General features: G+C 45.0%; 1 protein-coding gene across 1 annotated transcript; it reads left to right on the forward strand.

The window, feature by feature from the left end:
- Positions 1-13844: 13844 nt before the first annotated feature.
- LOC123346731 (olfactory receptor 14C36-like) lies at positions 13845-14564 on the forward strand. Its single transcript, XM_044984200.1, has one exon. It carries the CDS (start codon positions 13845-13847, stop codon positions 14562-14564), a length of 720 nt encoding a protein of 239 aa, XP_044840135.1.
- Positions 14565-14982: the final 418 nt, after the last annotated feature.

Below are 14982 nucleotides of genomic sequence, written 5' to 3' on the forward strand. Positions count from 1 at the left end.
CTCTCTCCATCCTCCGATGCTACTGCTGTTCCTGTCTCTGTGCTTGCTGCTGTCCTGGGGATTGGTAAGAACTCCCTCTTGCAAACTCCCCCTGTCCTAGCTGCTGGCCTTGTTTCCCCAGCAGACACACCCAAGCTAACTCCTTGGTCTGTATCTGTAATCTGTTTCTTGCTCCGCAGCGCCTTTGCTGCTAAAAATAAGCCTGTGCCGCTACTAAGCTGTGCCTTCCTGGACTGTATCCTGGGCTGCCGGCAATCAGGTTCTTAGTCTAGATAAGTTGTAATTTCCTTTTGCATAGCTGTGGTTAAGTTTGATTTAAAGAATTGTTTGTATTGTGCTCTGTAAGTTAAGTTTAAAAATTGTTGCCTTGTGCTCTGTTGCTTGCTAATTTGTGTAGTCTTGGTTAAGTTAGATCATAGATAAGATTTTGCTGTGTTCTGTATAATTGTGGTTAAGTCTGTGTTCCCGCTGCCCTAACCCCCTCCCCCAAGCTTGCCCGTGTCTCTCCCCGAGCTCCCCAGTCACTTGTTGCAGTCTCTCTGCTGTTTAAACTTGCAGCCTGTCTGCTCTCTGTGTCTCCCTGAGTTTAAATCTCCCTCCGCAGCGCCTCTGCCTTTGGACTCTGCTCCACCACATGCTCCTCTTCCCCCATCCCCCAACCTCATTCCTCTACCACTGCCTTTCTCTATCTCTCTCTCTTTTAATCCCTTCCCCAACGTGTTCACCCCGCTCCTACTGCTGCCAAACCTCAATTGTATTGCTGAAATCTAGCATAAAACTCCATTGGTTACCCTTTTTCTCTCTGACACACCTCACAATTTACATTTACACCACTGTAACACATTTTTACCTAGAGTTGTTGGTTATTTAACACATTTTACCCATAACTGTTAGTTGGTTATATGCTGCTGTGACACACCCTTTACATAGAAATCATTAGCTACCTGTTACATTTATACCTCAGTGTTAATTGGTTACCAACTGTATTGTACCCCACTGTATTGTACCCCACTATTGAAACCCCCTATACTATTTACTAAAAGAAACCCCTCCACAATTGTCTACCTTAACAAACCCCATAACCCTCACTATTGATTTTTCACTGTTTTTGCATTTTCTTAATAAAGTTTATTTTGCACCCCACCAGTGCAGTAGTTGTCCCCCAAGATCCCCTACCTGCTGCCAGGGTGTAGACGGGTCGGACTCACCCCTGCGGCACCTCCTGCTGGTGACTCTGGGAATTAGCTCGTTCCAGCGCTGGAGCACTTTCTGCAGGCTGGTGATCCACCTGTCCTCAGGCCCCCGTGTCCCTCCCCGGACCCGGTGCCCTTTTACATGGGGGTGCTGCCCCCTGGCAGTAACCGCTTTTTCTCTGGGTCTCCCCTCCTTGGGGAACCCCCACCCTCTATCCCCACCTTGCCTCAGTATTGGCTACTGCCAGTCATTGTCTAGCCCCACACTATGGGGCAGACTGCAGTATCAGCCTACTCATCACAGACAAAGGGGTTTGGACCTGCTGCCTTGGCCTACACCTGGGCTTCCCTCTGCAATCTCCAGTACCAGTTGCCCTATGCTAGGCCACAGCCTGGGGTTTTCTAGGCTGGAGCTTCCCCAGCTCCTCAGCCTTTCCCCAGCCCTGCTTCACCCTAGGTACCTTATCTCAGTTCCCTGCAGCCAGGCCCTTCTCCCTCTGAAAGCAGAGAGAGTCTGCCTGGGCCTCTGGCCTCCCTGGCCTTTTATAGGGGCCAGCTGTGGCTCAGTTTGGGGCATGGCCTCACCTGCAGCCACTCCCTCAATCAACCCAGCTTTTAGAGCAGCAGCTCTCAAGCCCTGCCAGGCCACTTTTAAACCCCTCAGGGCAGGAGCAGGGGCCACCCTGCTACACAGGGTCATGACTGTTTTCCAGTGTGCATTACTTTGCATTTATCAACTCTAAATTTCATCTGCTGTTTTGTTGCCCAGACACCCAATTTTGTGAGATCCCTTTGTAACTCCTCGCAGTCAACTTTAGACTTAACTAGCTTGAGTAAATTTGTATCATCTGCAAACTTTGCCATGCCAGTGTTTACCCCTTTTTCCAGGTCATTTATGAATATGTTGAACAGCACTGTTCTCAGTACAGATCCTTGGGAGATCCCACTATTTATCACTTTCCAATAGGGAAAATGGCCATTTATTCCTACTCTTTGTTTACTATCTTTTAACCAGTTACTGATCCATGAGAGGACTTTCCCTCTTATCCCATGACTGCTTATTTTGCTTAACAGCCTTTGGTGAGGGACCTTGTCAAGGATTTCTGAAAGTCCAAGTACACTGTGTTGAGTGTATCACCCTTGTCCTCACGTTTGTTGACACCATCAAAGAATTATAATAGATTAGTGAGGCATGATTTCTCTTTACAAAAGCCATGTTGACTCTTCCTCCAACATATTGTGTTTATCTATGTGCCTAATAATTCTATTCTTTACTGTAGTTTCAACCAATTTCCTGGTATTGAAGTTATGCTTACTGGCCTGTAATTGCCAGGATTGCCTCTGGAGCCTTTTTAAAAAAATCAGTATTACATTAACTATCCTCTAGTCATCTGATCCAGAGGCTGATTTAAGCGATAGGTTACATACCTCAGTTAGTAATTCTGCAATTTCATATTTGAGTTCATTCAGAACTCTTGGGTGAATACCATCTGGTCCTGCTGATTTATTACTGTTTCATTTATCAATTTGTTCCAAAACCTCCTCTATTGACACCACATTCTGGGACAGTTCCTCAGATTTGTCACCTAAAAAGAATGGTTCAGGTGTGGGGATCTCCCTCACAATCTCTGAAGTGAAGACTGACAGAAAGAATTCATTTAGATTCTTTGAAATGGCCTTATCTTCCTTGTGTGCTCCTTTAGCATCTCAATCATCCAGTTGGCCCACTGACTGTTTGACAGGCTTCCTGCTTCTGTTGTTATTATTATTATTATTATTTATTATTATGTTTTGTTTCTTTTGCAAGTTCTTCAAAATCTCAACTTAGGCAAAGCAACAGAGCTCCTTAGCACTATGCCAATTTACACAAACTGGGGATCAGGTCCCACTGACTTCAGTAAAATTACAGCTGATATATACTAATGTCATGAATCATTGCACCTGCTGCTTGATGAGCTGTTGTATGAGGTAAGAAAAAAAATGGAATTGCTGAGAAAGAAAGAAAGAAAGAAAGAAAGAAAGAAAGAAAGAAAGAAAGAAAGAAAGAAAGAAAGAAAGAAAGAAAGAAAGTTGGGCCATTCATCCCAATAGAAAAGGAAGACTAGATACAGAAAATCTTAGCAACACTGAATTCCTCCAAGTTCTGTCCCGAGGATTGAATGAATCGATCCTTAACCATTAAAAGTCACACTTCTAATTTATCTCAAAGGCAAAGAATTAAGGATGTGCAGAAGAGTTAGGAACTTGTTACTTGTCTTCAGTTCAGATTCACAGGCACAGAATATGGATTTGAAACTGTAATGGGACAGATCCCCCACTGGTGTAAATTGACATAGTTCCATTGGAGAGAGTGGGCCAGATCCCAGCCTGTGTAAATCAGCGTAACTCAGCTGAACACATGGAAACGACTGTGGGCTAATACAATGATGGGTGCATGACAGGTAGGTAGACTAAACAATACTGATGGTCGAGAATTGAAGGAATCACAAGCTGAGACAAACTCCACAAAGACCAGCACAGTAAATTTGCTATCTCAATTAACTATATTTTGGGGGATTAATATACAGGGGAAATTTAAGAACATAAATGTGAAATTTCAATCTGAACTGTTTTTGACTTTTGGTATCAATGTAATGAAATATCTACTGCTGGTCAGAAATCTTATTCCCCTCTGCAAAATTTTGAATTTTCACTGACACCTCAAAATATGACTTTTATTTATGTATTTATTTTTTACTTTTTGTCAGTCAAAAAAATTCAGATGAAAAATGCACATTTTAAGATGAAAACCATTTTTTTTAGTTTTCAGTTTTCCAAGAATAATCAATATTTCCAATACAATATTTTGAGAATTTTTTTTTAGCTGAAAACCCAATTTTCCATAAAACAAACAAACAAACAAACAAAATATCAACACATAGCTTAACAAAGAGAAGGTTCACAGCACCTACCTAGAGAAAAAAAAATTGTGGGTCAGGCCCTAATTAAGGAATCACTATAAGTCTCATGTTAGGCCTGGAGACACTGAGGCACAAAGAATTGAGCTAACTTAGTGTCTTGATCACCTTTCTACCCACTCTTACCTGGCAGTACTTGTTATCGTAGCCTGGGATGTTAAAAGGAGTCTAAGGGAGTTCATGTCTTACTCCATTAGACTCTTTTGCAAAATTCAGGCTTAATGTTTCTGAAATTCAAGAGAAGCCCAGGCCTTGGAAGTTAATGAGATAGACACAGGACCAGCATTGCAAGGGGTTTAGGCACCTAAGAATGGAGATACAGACCTATTGGGATTTACAATAGCACCGAAGCACATTAGGCTCCTAACTCCCATTGAATGTCAATAGGACTTAGCCACCTGGCTCACTTAGGAGCTTTGATAGATCCAACTAGGCACCTGTCTCCATCTTTAGGTGCCTAAATACCTTTGTAATCCTAACCCACAGATAACATAGAACTGGGCTGGAGTTGGGGAACTTTGGAGGAGATTCTAGGGCCTGTGCTATGCAGAGGGTCAAACTATAGGATCATAATGGCTCCTTTTGGCTTTCTCTATGACTCTTTGAACTTTTGCCTCTGGGCCTCTGCTTTTGAGCTGTGCAGAGCTCCGGGGAGTGAGTTCCATAAGCCTGAAAATAGACATGGATAAGTCACCTTCCACAGCATCAGTTCTTTAATATCAGTGAAGCTCAAAGCCAGCTGCACACAGCTCATCTACTGAGGGCAACAGGTCTGTGCCTAGCTCTGTCAGATCAGTCTAAGAGTGAGAGGAGAAATTATTCTTACATAGCTTAGCTTTTGGCTTCTAGATACTCCAGTAGTGTTAACAATGGAGTTAGATAGATAATGACCAAAGAATCCTGGCACTGGAGGATCGAATGCATCACAGGTTTGGGAAAAATCCACAATGGCCTGCACAGTAAGTTCATTATTTCAATTAAATATATTTGGGGATTAATATACAGAGCATACATAAGACCCTACATGTAAATTACATTTTGAACTCTGTACGACTTTTGCTGTCTATTTAGTCATACATCTAGATCCAGTCAGAAAAAAAAAATCAGTGGAAAATTTTGACTTTGCACCAGAAACCTGAAATCAGAAAAAATTTGGAGACTTGGCAGCCCAAAACTATTTTTTTCAGCTGAAAACTGTTGAAAATTAAAAATTTTAATTTGAAAACAAAAGAAAACTGGGGTTTCCAATTTTTAAAAAAAAAATAGTATCACAGACACTTTCCGTGACCATTTTTGTTTAGTTTAAAATCCTGTTTTTGAAAACAAAAATTCAAACAAAAATTTCTGACTGCCCCTTATTGGAAATGGAGTTGTAAGCAAAAGTGGGAAGCATCAATAGTTTTGAATAATATCATGATTTCCAATCCATTTGTGCTATTGCAACTGTGTTTATTTCTGTTTCAAAGGAATAGCGAGTAGAGGATAAAAATTGAGTAACAAGCAGAGCTGTTAGCCACAGAATGTGTTTTACACCCACTAGCACCTTTCAACTTAGAGTAGGAGTTGAACTGGCCAGCTAAGCTCTGGCTATCCTGATACAACCCAAGAAGACAAAGGAGGTTAACGGGAAGTAAACCCAGCTCTCCTATTCTAGCAGCAGAGCCTCTGCCCCACACTGAACACCAATGCTCTTGACAAGGGTACAGAAGACAGACATAGTAAGACACAGACACTCCCCACTGGAGCTCACAGTTGTTGTGTATTTGGTTGTCATGGGTTTTGTTACTATGGCAACTGAGTTAGACTATTAAGGGATAGCTCAGACAGTTTCAACCGGCTGAGTGAGCTCTCTGTTTCTGTAAATAAAATGGAGGTTTTGGTTAGCTGTCTGCTCTCTGGCCTCAAGTGATTGCTTCCTACACCGGCTGCCCCTAGGACATAACACTGGCGACGAGGGTGAGATTCCGGTGCTGCTCCAGTAACAGAAGGAAGTAGAAGTCAAGGTAAAGACCAAACAAAGAAAAAAAGCTGCTTGTTTGCACTGACTGTGAAAGTGAAACTAAAAATCATGGCTACTCTGACCAGGCCCCTGGAGCCTTTTGATGAGAATACAGAGCAGTGGCATGTGTATACTGAGCGTTTTGAGCTTTTTGGTATTGCAAATGACATTACAGAAGCGAAGAAGGTGCCAATATTCTTAACTGTTGTAGGGGCTAAAACCTACTCTCTGCTACGCAGCTTACTACACCCTGTTAAGCCTGAGACTAAATCTTACAGTGACATTGTGGAAATCCTGGGGTCTCATTTCTCCCCAAAACCACTGGTAATTGTTGAAAGATATAGGTTCCACAAAAGAGACCAAAAGGAAGATGAAACAGTTGTACAATTTGTAGCCATTTTAAAAAAGTTAGCAGAACGCTGTGAATTTAAAGAGATGTTAAATGATGCCCTGCGTGACAGGTTAGTGTGTGGCCTCTGCAGTGAAGCTATATGGAAGCGCCTACTGACAGAGGCTCAGCTTACATTACAGAAGGCTGTTGATATTGCTGTCTCCATGGAACTGGCTACAAGGGAGGCACAATACATCGGTGCATCCCCTAGGGTGCAAAAAGTGTCACAAGAACTGACCCACAAAACGGTGCAGAGTCAAGAATGTTACCTCTGTGGTAAGCTGGGTCACCAGGCATCAGAATGCTGGTGTAAGGACCTGGTGTGTCGACACTGTGGCAAAAAGGCATTGAGTGTGCCTGTAAACAAAAGAAAAAGAGGCCTGTGGTCTGGCTGACAAAAAGAGGAACCTTGCATACCCTAGAGCAGACCCAGGATGATCAAAGTGACACCTCCTCACAAGAGGAAGTGCCACTGCATGTTTTGTCTTTGGCAGCGGGCTCACATGAATACTGGGTAACCCCCTTATTGGAGGGCAAACCTATACGCATGGAACTAGACACCGGTGCAGCTGTCTCGCTGGTTCCTGAGACTGTGTATAAGGAAAAGCTACAGCATCTTCCGTTAAGGCAACAAAAACTGTTCTGAAGACGTATACAGGTGAAGCTGTGCCCATGTTGGGCACTATTGATGTTAAGGTGGAGCTCAATGGACAGGCGGCTAAATTGCCACTGTTTGTGGTGAGAGGTGACTACCCAGCCTTAATGGGTAGGTCTTGGCTTGGGAAGATTCAGCTGAACTGGGCAGAAGTGCACTGGATGACTAAAGAAGAAACCAGTCTAACCCCTATACTAAGGAAACATGCTGCTGTTTTTGGAGATGATTTGGGAAGTATGAAGGGAATCACTGTGATATTGAACATTAAACCTGGCAGTCCACCAAAATATCTGAAAGCCCGAACTGTGCCATATGCCATCAGGCCAAAAGTTGAAGCAGACCTGGAGCGCCTGGTCACCAATGGAGTCCTAATACCAGTTACCCATAGCTCATGGGCCACTCCTATCGTTCCAATAGTGAAGAAAGATGGCTCTCTCCGGGTTTGCGGTGATTTTAAAGTCACTGTCAACCCAGTGTTGTGTGCAGAGCAATACCCGCTTCCCTGCATCGATGACCTCTTCGCAGGCCTGGCTGGGGGACAAAAGTTCAGTAAGATTGATCTGAGTCAAGCATATTTACAGATGCATGTCGATGAAAAGTCCCAAGAGCTGTTGACTATTGTGACTCATAAGGGGCTTTATCGATACTGTCGCCTACCCTTCGGAATCACATCGGCTCCCGCCCTGTTCCAGAGGGCTATGGACCAGATCTTGTGTGGCTTGTCAGGAGTTCAGTGCTATCTGGATGATATCCTGGTCACTGGAAGAAATGAAGAGGATCACTTAAAGAATTTAGAGGCTACCCTACAAAGACTGGAAGAGTATGGCCTACGAGTTCGCAAAGACAAGTGTGAATTCTTCAAGCCCTCTGTTGAATATTTGGGACACATCATTGATTCTGCAGGTCTTCATAAGGCCCCTGCAAAAGTTAAAGCTATTGTGGAGGCTCCCCGACCTTGAAATGTAAGCCAGCTACGCTCATTTCTAGGACTACTGAACTATTATGGAAAGTTCATCTCACAGTTAGCCACACTGCTAAAACCACTTCATGAGCTCCTTGGGCAGAACAAGGCCTGGAAGTGGACTGAAGCCTGTGATGTTGCACTTAACAAAGCTAAGGATGCATTGTTAAATTCTGAAGTTCTAACGCACTTTGATCCATCCTTACCCCTGCAATTGGCCTGCGATGCTTCCCCTTATGGAGTGGGAGCGGTCGTGTCACACATTATGCCTTCGGGAGAAGAAAGACCTATTGCTTTTGCTTCACGCACTCTAAGCAAAGCAGAAACTAACTACGCCCAAATCAAACGTGAGGCATTAGGAATTGTTTTTGGAATTAGGAAGTTTCATCAGTACCTGTTTGGGCGAAAGTTTACTCTTCTTACAGACCATCGACCTCTGACATCAATTTTTGGACCCTACACAGTCATTCCCCCATTAGCTGCTAGTCGTATGCAACGTTGGACATTGATACTTTCTGCACATACATATGAAATCAAATATCGGAAATCCACTCTGCACGGCAATGCAGATGGCCTCTCAAGGTTGCCTTTACCGGTCAAACATCAAGATAGTGCCCAAAAGGAAATCTTCTACTTTGAACAGGTAGAGAATACACCCATCACTGCTAGTCAGATAAAGAAGGCAACCCGCGTTGACCCAGTATTATCCCAAGTTATGGACCTGGTGATGCATGGAAAATCTCGACAAACCTCTCCGGTCTCACCCAACCTTGTTACCTACATGTCCAGGAGGACGGAGTTATCGGTCCAATCTGGTTATTTGTTGTGGGGGAGGTGTGTCATTATTCCACCACCCCTGAGATCACAGATGTTAGAACAGCTACATTCCGGTCACTGTGGAATAGTGCGCATGAAGGAAATTGCACGAAGCTATTTTTGGTGGCCTAGATTGGACAGTGCTATTGAAGAGAAGGCAAAAGCTTGTATGTCATGTCAGAGTGTAAGAAATGCACCCCAGTGGGCACCCCTACACCCATGGGACTGGCCTGAAAACCCGTGGCAACGTATTCACGTTGACTTTGCTGGCCCCCTTGAAGGAAGCATGTTCTTGGTGGCAATAGATGCCCATTCTAAATGGCCAGAAGTCTCTATAATGCAGTCCACTACTGCAGAGAGTACTATCCAAAAACTACGAGGACTCTTTAGTCGTTTTGGTCTGCCAGAACAACTTGTGAGCGACAACGGACCGCAGTTCGTCTCTCAGGAGTTTCAAAATTTTATGAAGGCAAATGGGATACACCACATCACGTCAGCACCATATCATCCGTCCACCAACGGATTAGCTGAAAGATTTGTGCAGACAATGAAAAACGCTTTGAAATCAGCAAAGGGACAACACTCCATTCAAAAGCGTCTGGATACCTTCTTACTTTCCTATAGAAACACACCTCATGCTACGACCCAGGCTTCCCCAGCCTTTCTAATGATGGGACGACAGCTGCGCACTTGCTTTGATCTGCTGAAACCTTCTGAACCCAGACAAACTGTGCAACATCAGCAGCAATATCAAGTAATCAGACGGGCACCCAGAGCAAAAGACAGAACCTTTAGCCCAGGGCAGCCAGTTTTGGCTCGGAATTATACTTCCAGAGCTAAATGGGTCCCGGCCACAGTCATCACTCAAACAGGACCTGTTTCCTATACAGTCTGGACTGCAGAGAATCTTACCTGGCGGCGACATGTAGATCAGCTGTTGCCAGGTCATGCCAGTCTTCAGGACCCATCTGCAGTTGAGGGGTCTGACTTCACCCCTCCTGGTGAGACACCGAATCATGAGTCACCTGTTCCTGACTGTTCTCCTCCATTACTGCCGGCAGCTGAGATACCCCTTTCATAGAATCATAGAATCTCAGGGTTGGAAGGGACCTCAGGAGGTCATCTAGTCCAACCCCCTGCTCAAAGCAGGACCAAACCCAACTAAATCATCCCAGCCAGGGCTTTGTCAAGCCTGACCTTAGAAACCTCTAAGGAAGGAGATTCCACTACCTCCCTAGGTAACCCATTCCAGTTCTTCACCACCCTACTAGTGAAAAAGTTTTTCCTAATATCCAACCTAAACCTCCCCCTCTGCAACTTGAGACCATTACTCCTTGTTCTGTCATCTTCTACCACTGAGAACAGTCTAGATCCATCCTCTTTGGAACCCCCTTTCAGGTAGTTGAAAGCAGCTATCAAATCCCCCCTCATTCTTCTCTTCTGCAGACTAAACAATCCCAGTTCCCTCAGCCGCTCCTCATAAGTCATGTGCTCCAGCCCCCTAATCATTTTTGTTGCCCTCCGCTGGACTCTCTACAATTTATCCACATCCTTCTTGTAGTGTGGGGCCCAAAACTGGACACAGTACTCCAAATGAGGCCTCACCAGCGCTGAGTAGAGGGGGATGATCACATCCCTTGATCTGCTGGAAATGCCCCTACTTATACAACCCAAAATGCCATTAGCCTTCTTGGCAACAAGGGCACACTGTTGACTCATATTCAGCTTTTCGTCCACCGTAACCCCTAGGTCCTTTTCTGCAGAACTGCTACCCAGCCATTCGGTCCCTAGTCTGTAGCAGTGCATGGGATTCTTCCGTCCTAAGTGCAGGACTCTGCACTTGTCCTTGTTGAACCTCATCATATTTCTTTTGGCCCAATCCTCTAATTTGTCTAGGTCCCTCTGTATCCTATCCCTACCCTCCAGCGTATCAACCACTCCTCCCAGTTTAGTGTCATCTGCAAACTTGCTAAGGGTGCAGTCCACACCATCCTCCAGATCGTTAATGAAGATATTGAACAAAACTGGCCCCAGCACCGACCCTTGGGGCACTCCACTTGATACCGGCTGCCATCTAGACATGGAACCATTGATCACTACCCATTGAGCCCGACCATCTAGCCAGTTTTCTATCCACCTTACCGTCCATTCATCCAGCCCAGACTTCTTTAACTTGCTGGCAAGAATACTGTGGGAGACTGTATCAAAAGCTTTGCTAAAATCCAGAAATAGTACATCCACTGCTTTCCCCTCATCCACAGAGCCGGTTATCTCGTCATAGAAGGCAATTAGGTTAGTCAGGCATGACTTGCCCTTGGTGAATCCATGCTGACTGTTCCTGATCACTTTCCCCTCCTTTAAGTGGTTCAGGATTGATTCCTTGAGGACCTGTTCCATGATCTTTCCAGGGACTGAGGTGAGACTGACTGGCCTGTAGTTCCCTGGATCTTCCTTCTTCCCTTTTTTAAAGATGGGCACTACATTAGCTTTTTTCCAGTCATCCGGGACCTCCCCCGATCGCCATGATTTTTCAAAGATAATGGCCAATGGCTCTGCAATCTCATCGGCCAACTCCTTTAGCACCCTCGGATGCAGTGCATCCGGCCCCATGGACTTGTGCTCGTCCAGCTTTCCTAAATAGCCCCGAACTACTTCTTTCTCCACAGAGAGCTGGTCACCTCCTCCCCATACCGTGCTGCAGAGTGCAGCTGTCTGGGAGCTGACCTTGTCTGTGAAGACAGAGGCAAAAAAAGCATTGAGTACACTAGCTTTCTCCTTTGCCCAGCACGAGCTGATACCACCTCCTCACCTATTCGTGCTGCGGACCCTGAGCCCCTAGTACTTTCGGGTGCAACAACACCAGAGGTTCGCCGTAATCCACCTAGAGACAGAAGGCCTCCTCATCGGCTGGATCTTTAGCTAGGGCGAACCCACGGTTATGGGGCAAAATAATCCCCAGGGTTTAGCCGAGAATGGAGGCAGTCTACCCTCCTTCTCTAGTTTAGTGTGTGTTTTATTTAGGGGATGTTCTTATTAGGGGGGGAGGAATATGTTGTGTATTTGGTTGTCATGGGTTTTGTTACTATGGCAACTGAGTTAGACTATTAAGGGATAGCTCAGCCGGTTTCAACCGGCTGAGTGAGCTCTCTGTTTCTGTAAATAAAATGGAGGTTTTGGTTAGCTGTCTGCTCTCTGGCCTCAAGTGATTGCTTCCTACACCGGCTGCCCCTAGGACATAACAACAGTGCAACTAGACAAGGCCAGGGCAGACGAGAGTGGGGGCGGGGGGGAAGACGGTACAAATTACTGGGACCTGGTGGTCCAGAAGGGGGCCCAGGGCCTGACTATGTTGCATATGTGATTTTAATTTTAGTTTTTTTAAAATGTTTAATTTTTTTATATGTTCTTTAAGAATAAATGTTTTCTTTTCCTATTCCATGTTTCATGGAATGCCCAGGGAGGGCATTTTTTCCCCCCGCACATCAATACAAATTCCGGGCCAGTTCGCCCTTTCTGGGGGGCCTGAAAATTTTTTTTTCAGCGGTGCCTGAACCCGCTCTGGGCAGCCCTGGGCAAGGCAGGGAAAGGGAGAGAGGAACTATTAGAGATGAGCTGATGCTCAGTGTGCTGGGTGTGTCTGTGTCGTGTTTCCCTAGGACAATGGAATCAGGCTGTGCTGGTGGTTTACAAGTGTAGTTTCCTGTCCAAGTGGTGTCATAAGACTATATGACAGGAAGGGACCTGAGTCATCAAGTCCAATCCTCTGCTACCACTGGCAACCCCGTGATATAATCTCCATCAGAAATTGACCCATCCCCATGTTAATCTAGTTGGGTTGTCTGCTCCGAGGGCTGTTCCTGGCCCTCCCTTCTCTGCTGGGGACAAACCTTCTTTGCATTTCCAGTCTAAATTTACTCATGGCCAGTTCACCATTTGTTCTTATGCCAATGTTGTCCTTTAGAATCAACAGCTCTTCTCCCTCTCTGGTGTTTACCTCCCTGATCTATTTACAGAGAATGATTGTATCCCCTCTCAACTGGTGTTTTGCTAGGCTACACAAGCCAAACTCACCTAGGCCATGTCTAAACTAAGGGCTAGGGGTGTAATTTCCCGCTTACATACTTGCACTAGCTTGATGAGCGCTAGCGCGAGTACAAATAGCAGTGTATCTGCGGGGCCATGGGCACAGCTACAACCTCCTCTGTGCCCTGCGGGAACGTGATCAGCTGTGCCTCCACTGCCACTGCTCATGCTATGGTGGCTACATTGCAATTTATACTCGCACCAGCTCTCATTGAGCTACTGCGAGTGTGTATATGCAAGCTGGGAATCACACTCCTAGCTCATAGTGCAGGCAGTGTCTCATTCTCCTCTCCTAAAATAGCTCTCCATTGTTGCAATAGCAGGACCATCATTCCTAAGATTGTTCAATTTGTGTTGTGACTCATTCCATATTTATACTGCTTTTTATTAAGCCACATCTTGGATAGATAGTCAGATGGTGGAAATAGAGCCATCCTTTGACTGTAAGGGTGCTATACCGATTTACAGTGGTGTGATGATAATGCACCAGACTCAGTGGTGTGATTGTCAGAGGTGAGGAGGCAGAAGTGCTCTATCCTGCCATTGCCCTTGCCTGTCCCTCCACAGGCAGCACACGATGTCCTGAGAAGGAAAATGTCCAGCCAAACTACCATGACCAAATTCCTTCTCCTGAGCTTCTCTAAGGCTCAAGAGCTGCAGATTTTACACTTTGTGGTGTTTCTAGGGATTTTCCTGGCAGGCCTGATGGGGAACCTCCTCATTATTGCAGCTGTGGCCCTGGACCACCATCTTCACACTCCCATGTACTTCTTCTTGATGAATTTGTCCATGATAGACCTCGGATCCATTTCCGTCACTGTCCCCAAGTCCATGGCCAATTCTCTATTGAACTCCAGGTCGATTTCTTATTCTGGGTATGTTGCCCAGGTCTTTTTCTTCATTTTCTTCACTGCGGTTGACTTTGGTTTTCTCACCATCATGGCATACGACCGCTACGTCGCCATCTGCAAACCACTACACTATGAGTCTCTGATGAATAGGAGAGCTTGTATTGAAATGGCAGCCAGTGGTTGGATTAGTGGTATTTTCTGCTCTCCACTGCACACTGGGAACACATTTGCATTAACCTTCTGTGGAGGCAACATGGTGGATCAATTCTTCTGTGAAATCCCACAGCTACTCAAGCTCACTTGCTCTGACTCATATCTCAATGAAGTTGGGGTTATTGCCTTTTTTGCATGTTTAACTATAAGCTGCTTTGCATTAATAATTATGTCATATGTTCAGATCTTCACCACGGTGCTGAGAATCCCCTCTGAGCTGGGCCAGCATAAAGCCATCTCCACCTGCCTCCCTCACCTCACTGTGGTCTCCTTGTTTGTTTGCACTGGGACTTTTGCCTATGTGAAACCACCCTCCATCTGTCTATCAGGTCTGGATCTTGTGGTGGGTGTGCTCTATTCCGTAGTGCCACCAATCATGAATCCAATCATCTACAGCATGAGGAACAAGGAAATTAAAGGTGCTCTGAGGAAACTGACTCAGTGAACATTATTAACCAAGAATAAAATTTCCAGATTTCTCCCACGACCATGACTTCATTCTGTCCTGTATCCACAGGAATGTGATGTGCAATATCTTTATGTAAAATGAGTGGTAATGATCAAAACTCAGTTAACTAAAGTTAATGGAGTTACTTTAGGCTTACACCAGTGTAAATTAGATAAGATCTATCTATCTATCTATTTCTCTCTCTCTCTCTCTCTCTCTGTATCTATTGCAACGAACCAAAACAAAACTTTGGTTAACACTGTAGTTTAGTTAAGGTTGTCCCCCAGAGCTGGCAATAGCTAGTGGTAATCATCTGCTTGCACACTAGCAGCATTGACTATGTCCGCTGCAGCTGTATTGAATGGTAAAGGCAGATATTGGCGCACACACACAGGAGGGAAATGGGGGCTGTCAG

The sequence above is a fragment of the Mauremys mutica genome, chromosome 12, assembly GCF_020497125.1.
Source record: "Mauremys mutica isolate MM-2020 ecotype Southern chromosome 12, ASM2049712v1, whole genome shotgun sequence".
NCBI classification, from domain to species: domain Eukaryota; kingdom Metazoa; phylum Chordata; order Testudines; family Geoemydidae; genus Mauremys; species Mauremys mutica.

Bases quoted from the DNA above. Each gene is read 5' to 3' on its own strand.
- LOC123346731 (XM_044984200.1), top strand. From the start codon at position 13,845: ATGATAGACCTCGGATCCATTTCCGTCACTGTCCCCAAGTCCATGGCC.